The 13,411-nt window shown below is 38.9% G+C and overlaps 1 protein-coding gene across 6 annotated transcripts in view; it reads right to left on the bottom strand.

Moving 5' to 3' along the window:
* NBAS (NBAS subunit of NRZ tethering complex) overlaps positions 1 to 13,411 on the bottom strand; it is a 383,144-nt gene that overhangs the window by 332,022 nt on the left and 37,711 nt on the right. For all 6 annotated transcript variants that reach the window (XR_010599418.1, XM_005293091.5, XM_065587676.1 and 3 more), the window contains exons 10-11: positions 1,638 to 1,776; positions 620 to 685 (exon numbers count right to left, since the gene is read on the bottom strand). Coding sequence is in view for 5 of the 6 variants with exons in the window: in XM_005293091.5 (XP_005293148.2) it covers positions 620 to 685; positions 1,638 to 1,776 (205 nt within the window). In the remaining variant the exon portion in view is untranslated. The remainder of the gene's footprint in view (positions 1 to 619; positions 686 to 1,637; positions 1,777 to 13,411) is intronic.

Genomic DNA, 13,411 nt, shown 5'->3' with positions numbered 1-13,411 from the left:
CCAGAGAACTATCCACAATGACTCCAAGATCTCTTTCTTGAGTGTTAACAGCTAATTTAGACCTCATCATTTTATATGTATAGTTGGGACTATGTTTTCCAATGTGCATTACTTTGCATTTATCAACATTGAATTTCATCTGCCATTTTTTTGCGATCCTTTTGTAGCTCTTCGCAGTCTGCTTGGGACTTACACATTGCACATATCAGCAAAGACTTTCTGCACCTGCCACCTTGGGTAACAAGTTTCACTTAGGATAAAGCAGTAAATCACTGGATCTGTTTCAGTCATAAAATATACTGAAAGTCATCAGGTCTCTATGAGCAGGACTGATGACGCCAGGTAATATATGAAACGAGTAAATAAAGTGAAGTGAAACCAAATCAGTGACAGAGCAACAGTCTGCCAACAAAACAAAGTCCCCAAGAAAGCAATTTGATAACTCATGCCAGTTAACTGATTTAAAGCTAAATACTACTATTGCATTAGAGAGTGTTTTCAGCAAAGAATTCTAAACAGGTTAATTTTTAATCTATCTAAATTAAGTTAACTTCAAGTCAATTAGATTCCTCGTTCATGTAAACCCAAGTGAATCTAGTGTTAAGGAGGAACGTATTACCTGTTCTGTTCTTTGTTTGCTGTAAAATCTGAAATTCATAATCCTTAATAATCCACTTCTCTTTGCCTGTTAAAACAGGAGTGTATCACACACTTTAAGATTAAAGACAGTCTTTGATTTATGCAGTAAAAATTAAATCGAATCCAGTGAGTAATGAAACAATCAAGAAAGAATACATTATTTTGCAACATTCTCTCAGCTTTATGAAAATTTTAAAATATTCATAAGAATTATTTTAATATTCATGTATTAAAATATCACTTCATGTAAATGTTGCAACAGGTTAAATTTGCTTATTAATTACTTGGACTATGTATGAGTGTTTCCATGAAAAAGCACCACCAGCTTGCCACTAAATTATGCCATGCTAGAACATTTAATACATATTGCCAAGTATACACATTAGAACTTTTCACATTCTAAAATGTAAATTGGTTTACTGTATTAAGCTAAATTGCTACAAGCTAATTAAGAAATTAATTTCAGTGTACCCATGTAGAGCACATCAATATAACTACAGCGAGTTTTATTATGCCAGTGCAAGTTTTGTGTATGCTACAGCCCTAAAAAGAGGGTTACAATTAGGCTTATTTCAAACTGGGCTATAAAAGGCTAAAATATTTTCAAAATATACTGGTGAAAAATAACCTGATCCATGACTGGGCTCCTAACTGCTCTGCAATACCAGTAATAAATAGTTTTAAGATAACAAATGAAAGCTTTGATGAGACTATTTTTTATAAAACCATGTTGACATTAATTATATTCCTGCCTTTTAATTCTTTATCAACTGAATCCTGTGTCAGCTTTTCCATTATTTGCTTGGGATTGATTACAGGCTGACCAGCCTACAGTTGACCAACTCATCCTGATTGAATACTGGCACAACAGTATCTCAAATACGGAAAAATGCTATGGTTCGGGAAAAGAGAGCAAGCTACATAAAGTTTCTCTTTATGTAACCAGTGTAACTATAATATTCTTCCAACAGCAAAATGAGGACTCCAAAGCTACTTACTGTCCCAGTATCATCTTCATAACTAGTGACTTGTTTATAATGGGGGAATCCGGAAAGAACTCTCCAAGCAGATATTCCACGACTAGTTGCTTTAGATACTCCATCTTCATCTGTTTCACAGCCACCCACAAGCAAAAGCCTATAAACACAAATACTTTTATTACTGAATGCAGGTTTTGGTTTTGGTTTGCCTACTGCAGGAGTCCAAATATATATTTCGTAATTCCATTAAACAGGAGCATAATAGCTTTACCTGAAATGAATAAAACCATGCATTAAAATAGCATCGAAAAGCCCCAACTAAGGTTAACCCTACACTACACAGTTAACCTGGGATCTTTTACCCAGGTTTTAGCCTTAACCTTCCCCTACCATGCACACAAAAAAACAAAGTCTGACTTGGGTTTGGAGGCACTTTAAAACAGGGCCAGCTTACTTGGCTGGGGGTAAGGGTTAGAATCTAGGTTTCACTTTAACTCTGGCTGGAACCCGCTCATTTTGCAGTAATGACACAAGCTAAATCACATGAGTGAAGTGAGGACCCAAGCAAAATCACTCAAGTGCTGGTAGTCCTCCTACCCCCAATTCCCTAATTCAAGTGTCCGCTCCCCTATTCCCCCCAAAGGACCAACAAGTTCTCCCTCGATTGATAGGGAAAAAATCTAAAGCATCTCATCACAAAGAACCATGGGATATGGACGCAGTGTAGGCCTGAGACCTCATCAACCCCCTCCCTCCTCCCATATTAAACAAGCCTTGGATGAAACTCAGGGAGTTCACCACTAAAATTGTAAAAAGGAACATTCTGCTGTTGATAAAGCACCCCCAGTCAGGAATGTCCCTAACGAGAGTTATAACCACCAAGGTTGTAAAGACGCTGGGAAATTAGGGAGGATACGTAAAGAGACTCAACAAATGGTAAATGATCTGACCAGCATTTAATGCTGACCATCTGTACAAATAGAGAAGGCCACAATTAAGTTACAATTTAGGTATGGAAGATAAAATGTAAAGAACTTGGGCAGGAAGGAGGACGCACAGGTGCCAGTGCCTAACTGGTTAAAATTTTGTTATTTTCAAGTGTGGGATAATGTGACAGGTTTAGTAAATTTGAAGGAGGTAGCTAATTTTACCTATATAATGTAAATGAAAAACAATACTCTTTGGGAAGCATTTCCGGACTGCAGTTCAACATCAAGCTGATGGAATTCTGACCCCTTTGCATGACCGTGACGTGCAGCAGCATCGCCAGGAACCCCCAGATGAATGAATCCTGACTGGCCTTGGGTGAAATCTGTCTGTATATTGGGAGTGGTGAGCATAAGAGATTTGCTTGGTATATATATTCTGTGTGTGTTGCTAATACATAGCTGTTTAGAGCACTGGTAAAAGGTTCTGCAGACCTGTAAAGCCCTGAGCCCCAAGGGAAAGCGCGAGTACTTAAATTGACCACGTTTCTTCCGGAGCCCCGTGGATAAGGATAGGTGCCTTACACCCTGAGCCCTTGGAAAGGACAGGGTGGGGGGTGCCTAAATTGATTGGGTCACGCCTTGAGCCCTCGGTAGGGTATAGGCGGGGTGCCCTAAACTGAGCGGGTAACACCAGGCACACAGGCAAGTGCAGAAACCATGAGGACGCAATAACAGGTAAGGCTATACAGCTGGGACACTCCCACCCAGGCTGAGTAAACCGAGGTGCCAATCACGGAGGTTATCTGTGCAGTGTAGACATAGCCTAAGACTGGAATCCCACTGTATTTGGTGCTGTACCTAGAAGCAGGAAGAAATGGTCATTTCCCCAAAGAGTTTGCAATCTAAATAGACAAAACAGACAGATTCAGAAAAAGGAAGTATTACTATATTATCCACATTTTACAGAAAGGAAATGGAAAGACAGATATTGTCTTAAGCATGTGCTTAACTTTAAGTTATGATTATTCTCATTTAATTCAAGGAAGTCTTTGCAGGAACAGGGCCTAGTTGATTTCTTCTATTTCTCAGAAAATATGCTGCAGAGTTGGGCATTGCCACCACATGTCCCAACTCTCAGCCCAACTTACACCCACAAAACCATCTTTTCCTCTCTGTGCTAAATCAACTTCATCCTTGATATATCTCAAATGAGGTCAATCAAGCCCAACAAAGATGAACTGGGCCCAATGTATGAGTTACTTATATATTCTGATACATTTTTCCCATCTCTGCGTTCCAAATAAGATATGCTAATATATAGGTAAATTATATTTGTCCCCAAAAAGTAAAAAAAAACCAAACACATTCAACGACTTGAGATTCTTTAACAAGAACAAAAATATACTCAAAATATGTTGCTGGAACAAACATCAGCAAAAAGAGTTTACATCATCCTACTATTTTAACATTTAGTTGCTTATTTATAAATAAAAATATAAAACACAAAACAGAAGGACAAAACAGCTTATTCTATCAACAACTACCTATACTAAGCATAGATAAAATTGCATCTTAGTATATAGCGGTATAACCTACACGTCACTGCATGTATATCAGTTAGTAATATTGTTAATTACACACAGTAGAAAACATGACGAGATATGAAAAACACCATTTTAAAACACTATAAAACATACAACTAGTGCTGATTACTACTAAAAGAAAAAAAAACAACACTTTTTCCTTTAAGCCCCTATGATTACTGTTAAACAAGCAGTTTCGGTTTTTTAGAAACTAGTAATTACTTTGAAAAAAAATGTTTAGAACATAGCCCTATGCTAGTCTTTTTTATTGTGCATATTACTTTTGAAAAACAAGCTGTCAAAGTAAAAATATTTGTACAGAAGGAACAAACAATCTGGGAAAGAAATGAGTAAAGAAATTAACAAGCTGGGTAACAATTGTGTATCCTCAATGTTCAAGATGTGTTACTGTTGAAAGATTCTGCCACCTAGTGGTTGAGATGTATATAAAGCTTGTTCATGGTTAAAATGCATTCCCAGATAGGTGATTTACTAAAATAGAAAAACTAAAAATCAGGGTTGCATCAAGCAACATGGAACCACCCTGGGTAATGCTCAACTTTGCTTGGATAGTTCAAAATAATATTTAAAAGTGAAATGTTCTGCTTAAATTGAATGTGGTCCAAGGGATGTTCTTATTAATTGTAAAAACTTAAAAATATCATCTCATTTAATTTGGGCTAATCAGCATAAACTGAGTAATATTTGATTACAGAAGAGAAAGAGCATCTTTTCACTTTTATTTCTATCTACTAGCCTAACTGAAACCTCTCACTGATTCAGCACCATGATAATCCTATACAGCACTGAAATGGAATGTGACCTAGTGGCTGCTCGGGATGTTAAACTTCTTTTTTTTAAATATATATTCATCTCTAATTATAGACCCATTCATTTCATGGATAAACTATACTTCTGTTTCACACACTATTACAGCAAGAATCTAAGTACAATGGATGCCCTGTCCCTCCTTTCCTACTGTGAGGAGCCTGGAATAAATACAATTATAGACATATTTTATATTGCAAAAATATGCAAGTAGTAGTAATTTTTAATGGTGAATATTTGTTTATTGCTGTATTGTGCTGCTTCTTTTTTTTGCCAATAGTCATGTCAATTATGGAACTAAAGAAATGAGAGCTGCCTCATTAAAAACAGAATGGGGCACTTGAAGTGGACCTTTGCTTGGACCTGTGAGTATGTGAATGTGTGCATGTGTACTGAGAGGAACACATACCGTTGAGAATGGGAAGCCCCAACTTATATACATTTCCCAAAAGAGTCTAAGAATTCAGGTCATAATAAAAGTCACCCTTCATGAATCTGAAATCTCATCAGTGAAGGGATAATTCTCTTCCTTACATTATATACTTTATTTTCTACCTTGCTGTGCTTTGAGAGGCTTTAGTAGTTGGGCTAACAGTGAAATTATTCAAACATTTTGTCTATATTTGTACATTCACCTCTACCCCAATATAACACTGTCCTCGGGAGCCAAAAAAATCTTACTGCGTTATAGGTGAAACCACCTTGCTTTGATCCGCCAGAGCGCGCAGCGCCCCCTCCCCCCCGGAGCGCTGCTTTACTGCGTTATATCCGAATTCATGTTATATTGGGTAGCGTTATATCGGGGTAGAGGTGTATTTTAGGAGTTTACCGCCTAAATAAAAGTTTAATATAAATGCAAGTAAAAAAACACTTTGAACATGAAGTATTTTTATTTGTAAAATGAGCGCCAGTATGTCATAGGGCATTTATACAACATGCAACAGAAACATAATATTTAACCATTTTTGCCTCTTTCCAAGAAGCAACTAGAAGGTACATTCTTCTCCCCACCAACACAAGTACTGGTTAAAATGGTGAAGGAAACAGAAGGACCTTGCACTGTGCCCTGAAGTCAGCTTCTCGCTGTGTCAGACCAATGGGGAAAGCATGCTACAGAGTCATTAACCCTCATTTGAGGATGCCCTGCCACAATCGCTTTAACTTTTACACACAGAGCCTGTTAGCTTGAGCAGTTCAAATGACCTCCATTGCTGCAGCAGCTCATGGGGTGAAACACAGTTTTTCAGAAAGCCAACACCAAGTCACATGTAATAATGTAGGGCCCTCTCCACCTCCAAATAACCCATTGCAAAATCTTCCTTTGAATTCCATAGGATTTTGATCAAGCCATTTTAAATAAAAAAAAATCAACACCCTGAACAGCACTTGGAATCAAATGAAGCTCCTGGATAACTACATTATCTCTGACTACTACATCCACAAAAATGAGTCAGAAGAGAAAGAAAGAAAAAGGAAATCCCACTAAAGTTTGCTAGTGTACAATGTTCTTATAACAGGGTTGTTGTAGTTTTTGTTTTGTTTTTTGTTTTTTACGATTTGGATGGGGTTATTTTTGGTGCTTTTGAGGGCTTTGGGGAGGAGGTTGAATGCAATATCCTAGTTTCTTTAAAGAAAAATGTAAGCACAAATTCTATTGTGTACTACTGCAATGATCTTCCCCATCATGGATCATGAGCAGAATCGTGAACAAAGTTAGCTAACGGTGGAGTTTCAGAGAGAATATCTCCAGCTAGACTCAGTGCTTGGACGCAACAAGACTTGGAGAGTGGTGTATTTGGTTCATCTGTGGGTTGTCTGACTGTTTGTTCTCTATATATAGGGTGTATAGATGGGCTGTGGGTCCCTGAGTAAGCCCTTGGAGCTTTGATCAGTGGTTTGCTAAAAGCTGCAAGACTCCAGCCTTGGGAGGTTTGATCAGCCCAGCTGTTTGAAGTCTGAGTGGCTAATCACTCCCTGTTGGTGAGGGGCAAAGCTGAGCTCAGCTAAGCAGGGGAGATTTGGTATAAAACGTCACTTGCTAGATGAACTCAAGAACCACAAATAGAGGCAGCTAACAGAACAAGGGAAGGGTTTGGCGAGGGAGTGTGAGACACTTTCCTTCCAGAATCAGCTCTACTGACATCAAGATGATAAGCAATGGAACAGTGATGGTGACCTGCAACGGATGTGCCATGTTCTTTTTCCTGCCTGAAGACAGAAAGGATTTCTTGTGTATGAAGTGCAAGAAGGTGGCTATTCGAGAGTAAAAGATTTTTGGACTGGAGGGACAAATTGAGATGCTACTAAAAAAATCAGAGAAGCTGAGGAGTTCACAGACAACCAGATTTGGGAAACACCAGTGCCTCAGGAATTATGGAGCTGGCCATAAAGGAATCAGTGAGAGAGGCAGTCAGAGAGGAGGCCAGGCAGATCATAATTACTAATCAATAGGTCAGAGCAGCATTCTACGCTATTGGGGACAGGTGAGGATAGGCAGAGTGTGGCCAGCAGAATGAGGAGGAAAAAAAAAAAAAAAAAGGAGGAATTCCATACAGCTACAAGTTTCAAATTGATACAAGGTCCTCAACATGGACAGAATGGGAGATACCTCTCAAGATCCAGCATGTCCAAAGAAACGGTGCGATTTTCGGGACGTGTCTGGATGTTGGCTTGATCCAACCTGTAAGAAAATCAAGCTTACCCACTAAGTTCTCCAACCATCCCAGGAAGACAGATGATCCTTGAAGAAGATTTAATACTCAGAAGAATAGGAAGAGCATTCTGAAAGCGACAGGTGGACAACAGGACAGCGTGCTGCCTTCCCGGAGTTAAGACATGAGACATAGATAGGCTTCAGAACTCTACAGGCAAGGATCCACCGGTCATGGTTCATGTCAGCATTAATGACACTGTATCGCAGGATATCTCACAGATAGTAGATGATTTCAAAGAACTCAGAAGCATGCTGAAGAAGAATGTCCAACTGATCTTCTCAAAGATCAGTCCTGTCCCACGAGTAAGGAAAACAGAATGCAGAAGATTCTGGAAGTGAATTACTGGCTAGGTAAATGATGTAGGACTTTGGTTTTGTGCAACATTGGTCGACCTTCGGGGGTGGGGGGCTACATAGTTTGGATGTCCTCCACCTCAGTAGAAGGAGGCCCAATCTCCTTGGAGGCAAGCTAGCTAGAGCAGTCAGGAGGAGGTTAAACTAATAGCACAAGGGAAAAATAAGAAGAGGCAAGATATGAGCACTCAGCATAACATCGAGATGTTGAGAACAAAATTAATCAAGGAAGAAAAGGATATGAAGAGAAAAAAAAAAAACCTCTTGATTTCCCTATACCACTAATGCTAAGAGCCTAGGTAGCAAACAAGAGGAATTCAACCTGCTCATTTATGAGCATAAATTTGATCTAGTTGGTACTACTGAAACATGGTGGGAAGTCTCGCAAAATTGGAATATTAAACAAAACAAAAAAGCAGTTTCTCCTCCCTTGGTGTTCACACCTTAACTGCTAAAAGAGGGCCTCATCCTCCCTGATTGAACTAACCTCGTTATCTCTAGACTGATTCTTGCCTGCATATTTATACCTGCTCCTGGAAATTTCCACCACATGCATCTGACGAAGTGGGTATTCACCCACCAAAGCTTATGCTCCGATACATCTGTTAGTCTACAAGTCTATATGCCACAGGACTCTTTCTCGCTTTTTAAAAATCTATGGTTATAACCTATTTACGAAGAATCAGGTGAGCAAAAGGGGAATGGGAGTAGCACTCTACATCAAAAATGGCATTATCTGTTTCTAGTTACAGATAATGATGTGCAATGTTTATGGATCAATGTCCGAACAGATAAAACATAACGTGGGATATTAGTTACTATCTGTTACACAGACCACCAAATCACAAGGGAGTAGGATGAATGCCTCCTTATGCCCCTATCTATAACGTGTAGGGGGGGAAAGCTACGTAATCATGGGGGAATTCAGTTTGAATGGGATTTGCTAGGTCTCATGCTGCCAGTACGAAAACATAGTTGAAATTTCTAAATATTACAGAGGACAATTTTCTAACTCAAAAGCGTGTTGAAGCCAATATGGGGGAATTCTATATTAGACATTGTCTTCACAGATAAAGAGGAACTGATCACAAAACTAAAAATGATGGTAGCTTAGGTACAAGTGGTCATGACTTGATGACATTTATACTGTGCAAGCAAAATAAAGTCCATACAAGTAAGATACATACTTGGTGCTTTAACACGGCCAATTTCACAAAGCTGATAAGCCAAATCATGTGGGAGGAAGAATTTAATCAGAAAAATTTGAATGATAATTGGGAATCATTTAAAAACCCATTACTAGATGCCCAAAATGCCACAATCCCACAACTAAGGAAGAAAGATGTGCTGGTTAAAAAACAAACTTGATTTAGAGAACAAATGAAGGCAGCTATAAAATATATATATAGCAAATGAAAGAAAAGAGACGTTGAATAGTAATGTAATAGTAGTAAATATAAATATAAATATAAATGAATGAATATAAATCAGAAGTTAATAGCTGTAGAAAATTCATGTAGGAAACAAAGGGACACAAGGAGAGAACTATGGCCAACAGAGTTAAGGACAATAAAAAAAGAGTTTTTAAAGTATATTAGGAACGAACAGAATTCTGACAGTGATATTGGTCCATTACTAGATGGAAATGGTAGAATTATCAATAATGATGCAGAAAAAGGCAGCAGTGTTCAATAAATATTTCTGTTCTGTATTTAGGGAAAAATAAATTATGCAGTCTTGTCATAGGGTGTAACACTCTTTCCATTCCACTTTATCTCTGGAGGACATTAAATAGAATACTAAAGGTAGACATTTTTAGATCAGCAGGTCCAGATAACTTTCATCCAAGAGTTTTAAAAGAGCTGTCTGAGGAACTTGCTGGAAAACTAATGTTAATTTTCAATAAGTCTTGGTGCACCGGGGAAGCTCCAGAAGACTGGAAGAAAGATAATATTCCAATATTTTAAAAGGGTAAACAGGATAACCTGGGTAATTATAGGCCTGTCAGTCTGACATTAATCACAGGCAAAATGATGAAGCAGCCAATACAGGACTTGATTAATAATGAACTAAGGAAGGTAATGTAATTAATGCAAATCAACACGGGTTGATGGAAAATGGATCTTGTGAAACTAACTTGATTTTTGTTTAAAATGAGATTACAAGTTTGATAAAGGTAATAGTGCTGATGTAATAGATTTCTGCAAAGTGTCTGAATTGGTGCTGCACCACATTTTGATTAAAAACTAAAACAATATAAAATTACATGGCACACATTAAGTAGATTAAAAATTGGCTGATGGGTATCAAAATGTAACTGTAAACAGGGAATCATCATTGAGAGGGTCTGCTTCCAGTGGGATCCTGCAGAGATCAATTCTTGGCCCTCTGCTATGTAAACTATCATTTAAATCTGCTTCTGTACCAGATGACAGGAGGATAGCTAATTTGACACCAATTTTTAAAAAAGACTCCAGAGGCGAACTCAGCAATTACAGGCTGATAAGCCTAAATTCAGTACCAAGGTCAGTAATAAAAAAATTAATTAAGATTGGTCCCAAAACCGATCCCTGAGGAACTCCACTAGTAACCTCCCTCCAGCCTGACAGTTCACATTTCAGTATGACCCGTTGTAGTCTCCCCTTTAACCAGTTCCTTATCCACCTTTCAATTTTCATATTGATCCCCATCTTTTCCAATTTAACTATTAATTCCTCATGTGGAACTGAATCAAATGCCTTACTGAAATTGAGGTAAATTAGATCCACTGCATTTCCTTTATCTAAAAAATCTGTTAACTTCTCAAAGAAGGAGATTAGGTTGGTTTGGTATGATTTACCTTTTGTAAAACCATGTTGTATTTTGTCCCAATTACCATTGACCTCAATGTCGTTAACTACTTTCTCCTTCAAAAAAATTTTCCAAGACCTTGCATACTACGGATGTGAAACTGACAGGCCTGTAGTTACCCGGATCACATTTTTTTCCTTTCTTAAAAGTAAGAACTATGTTAGCAATTCTCCAGTCATACGGTAACAGCCCCTGAGTTTACAGATTCATTTAAAATTCTTGCTAATGGGCTTGCAATTTCATGCGCCAGTTCCTTTAATATTCTTGGATGAAGATTATCTGGGCCCCCTGATTTAGTCATAGAATCATAGAATATCAGGGTTGGAAGGGACCTCAGGAGGTCATCTAGTCCAACCCCCTGCTCAAAGCAGGACCAATCCCCAGACAGATTTTTACCCCAGTTCCCTAAATGGCCCCCCTCAAGGATTGAACTCACAACCCTGGGTTTAGCAGGCCAATACTCAAACCGCGGAGCTATTCCCCCATCCCATTAAGCTGTTGAGTATAACTTCTACCTCAAATGTGGTAATATGGATGGACCATTGGTCTGACCCACTAGGCCATTCTTACGTTCTTATGCCCTACCAAGGACGTAAATAACGTGTAAAAACAATAAGTGTGTAATCGATTAAAATTCTATTGGTTACATGGTTCAACGATTACCCGGGGAACTATGGGTGCTGCACCACCCCCATGTTTTACGTGGGGCTCTGGTGCTGCTCCCCTGCCTGGGAATCCCTGTTGTTGCCCCGGCACCGAGGGCTCTGCTGCCACCCACACCAGCATCCCAACGTACCCAGGGTCCCAGCTGCCGGCCCCGGGGCTCCATTGCTGCAGTGCCCAGCACGCCCAGAGTCCTGCATCAAGCTTATCAGTTAACTGGTTAAACTCTTATAGCCCTATGCCCTACACCATTTAATATATTTATCGGTGACCTGGAAGAAAACAAAATCCTCACCAATAAGGTTTGCAGATGAGACAAAAATTGGGGGAGTAGTAAATAATGAAAAGGACAGGTCACGGATTCAAAGTGATCTAGCTTGTTTGGTAAACTGGGCATAAGTAAAGAACATGGATTTTAATATGGCTAAACCAGTGATACTCAGACTGAAGCTTGTGATCCGCAGGTGGCTCTTTACTGGGTCTCCTGTGGCTCTTCGTAGCACATGATATTAAAATACTGTGAGATTTAATTATTAATCAGTCTAAAGTTATTAACCAATCAGGATACTTTTACTATGTGATTAACCAAATGTAGTTGATAAAATAATAATAGTCATTTTGCTGTGAAAATCATATATAAATTAATATTTCCCATCAGACAGTTTAAATATGAATATATAGTACTATAGTAAATGAAACAATGAAGTCACACTAGTGTGGCTGCTAATTTGGCTCCTAAACCAGAGGTCTGAGTACCACTGGGCTAAATGTAAATGTGGGAACAAAAGATGTAGCCATTCTTATGGGATGGGGGATCTATCCTGGGAAGCAGTGACTCTGAAAAAGATCTGGCGGATAATCACCTAAACATGAGCTCCCAGATAGACACTGTGTCCAAAAGAACTAATGCAATCCTGGAATGCAAGTAAGCACAGGGAGGCTATTTTACCTCTGCATTTGGCACTGGTGCAATCGCTGCTGGAACAGTGTCCAGCTTGTGTGTCCACAATTCAAGAAGGATGTTGATACATTGGAGAGGGCTCAGAAAAGAGTCGTGAGAATGATTAAAGGATTAGAAAACATGCCTTATGATGATAAAATAGATTGTGAGACTCAAAGAGCTCAACCTAAGAGAAGGTTAAGGATGACCTGATTACAGTCTATATTTAATAATAGACTCTTCAATCTAGCATCAGAGGGGTAGCCGTGTTAGTCTGGATCTGTAAAAAGCAACAGAGAGTCCTGTGGCACCTTTAAGACTAACAGATGGATTGGAGCATAAGCTTTCGTGGGTGAATGCCCACTTCGTCAGATGCACGTAATGGAAATTTCCAGGGGCAGGTATAAATATGCTGGCAAGAATCAGTCAAGATAACGAGGTTAGTTCAATCAGGGAGGGTGAGGTCCTCTGCTAGCAGTTGAAGTGTGAACACCAAGGGAGGAGAAACTGCTTCTGTAGTTGGCTAGCCATTCACAGTCTTTGTTTAATCCTGATCTGATGGTGTCAAATTTGCAAATGAACTGAAGCTCAACAGTTTCTCTTTGGAGTCTGGTCCTGAAGTTTTTTTGCTGTAAGATGGCTACCTTTACATCTGCTATTGTGTGGCCAGGGAGGTTGAAGTGTTCTCCTGCAGGTTTTTGTATATTGCCATTCCTGATATCTGACTTGTGTCCATTTATCCTTTTACGTAGTGACTGTCCACTTTGGCCAATGTACATAGAGGGGCATTAACGTATAGCACAAGCCAATGGCTGGAAACTGAAGCTAGACGAATTCAGACTGGAAATAAAGTATACATTTTTAATGGTGATAATTAATAATTGGAACAATTTACCAAGGGTCATGGTGGATTCTCCACCACTGACCATTTT

This window comes from Chrysemys picta, chromosome 3 (genome assembly GCF_011386835.1).
Source record: "Chrysemys picta bellii isolate R12L10 chromosome 3, ASM1138683v2, whole genome shotgun sequence".
Classification (NCBI taxonomy): Eukaryota; Metazoa; Chordata; order Testudines; family Emydidae; genus Chrysemys; species Chrysemys picta.
Note: the sequence above shows the minus strand (reverse complement) of the source record. Positions and strands in the feature narration are given on the sequence as shown.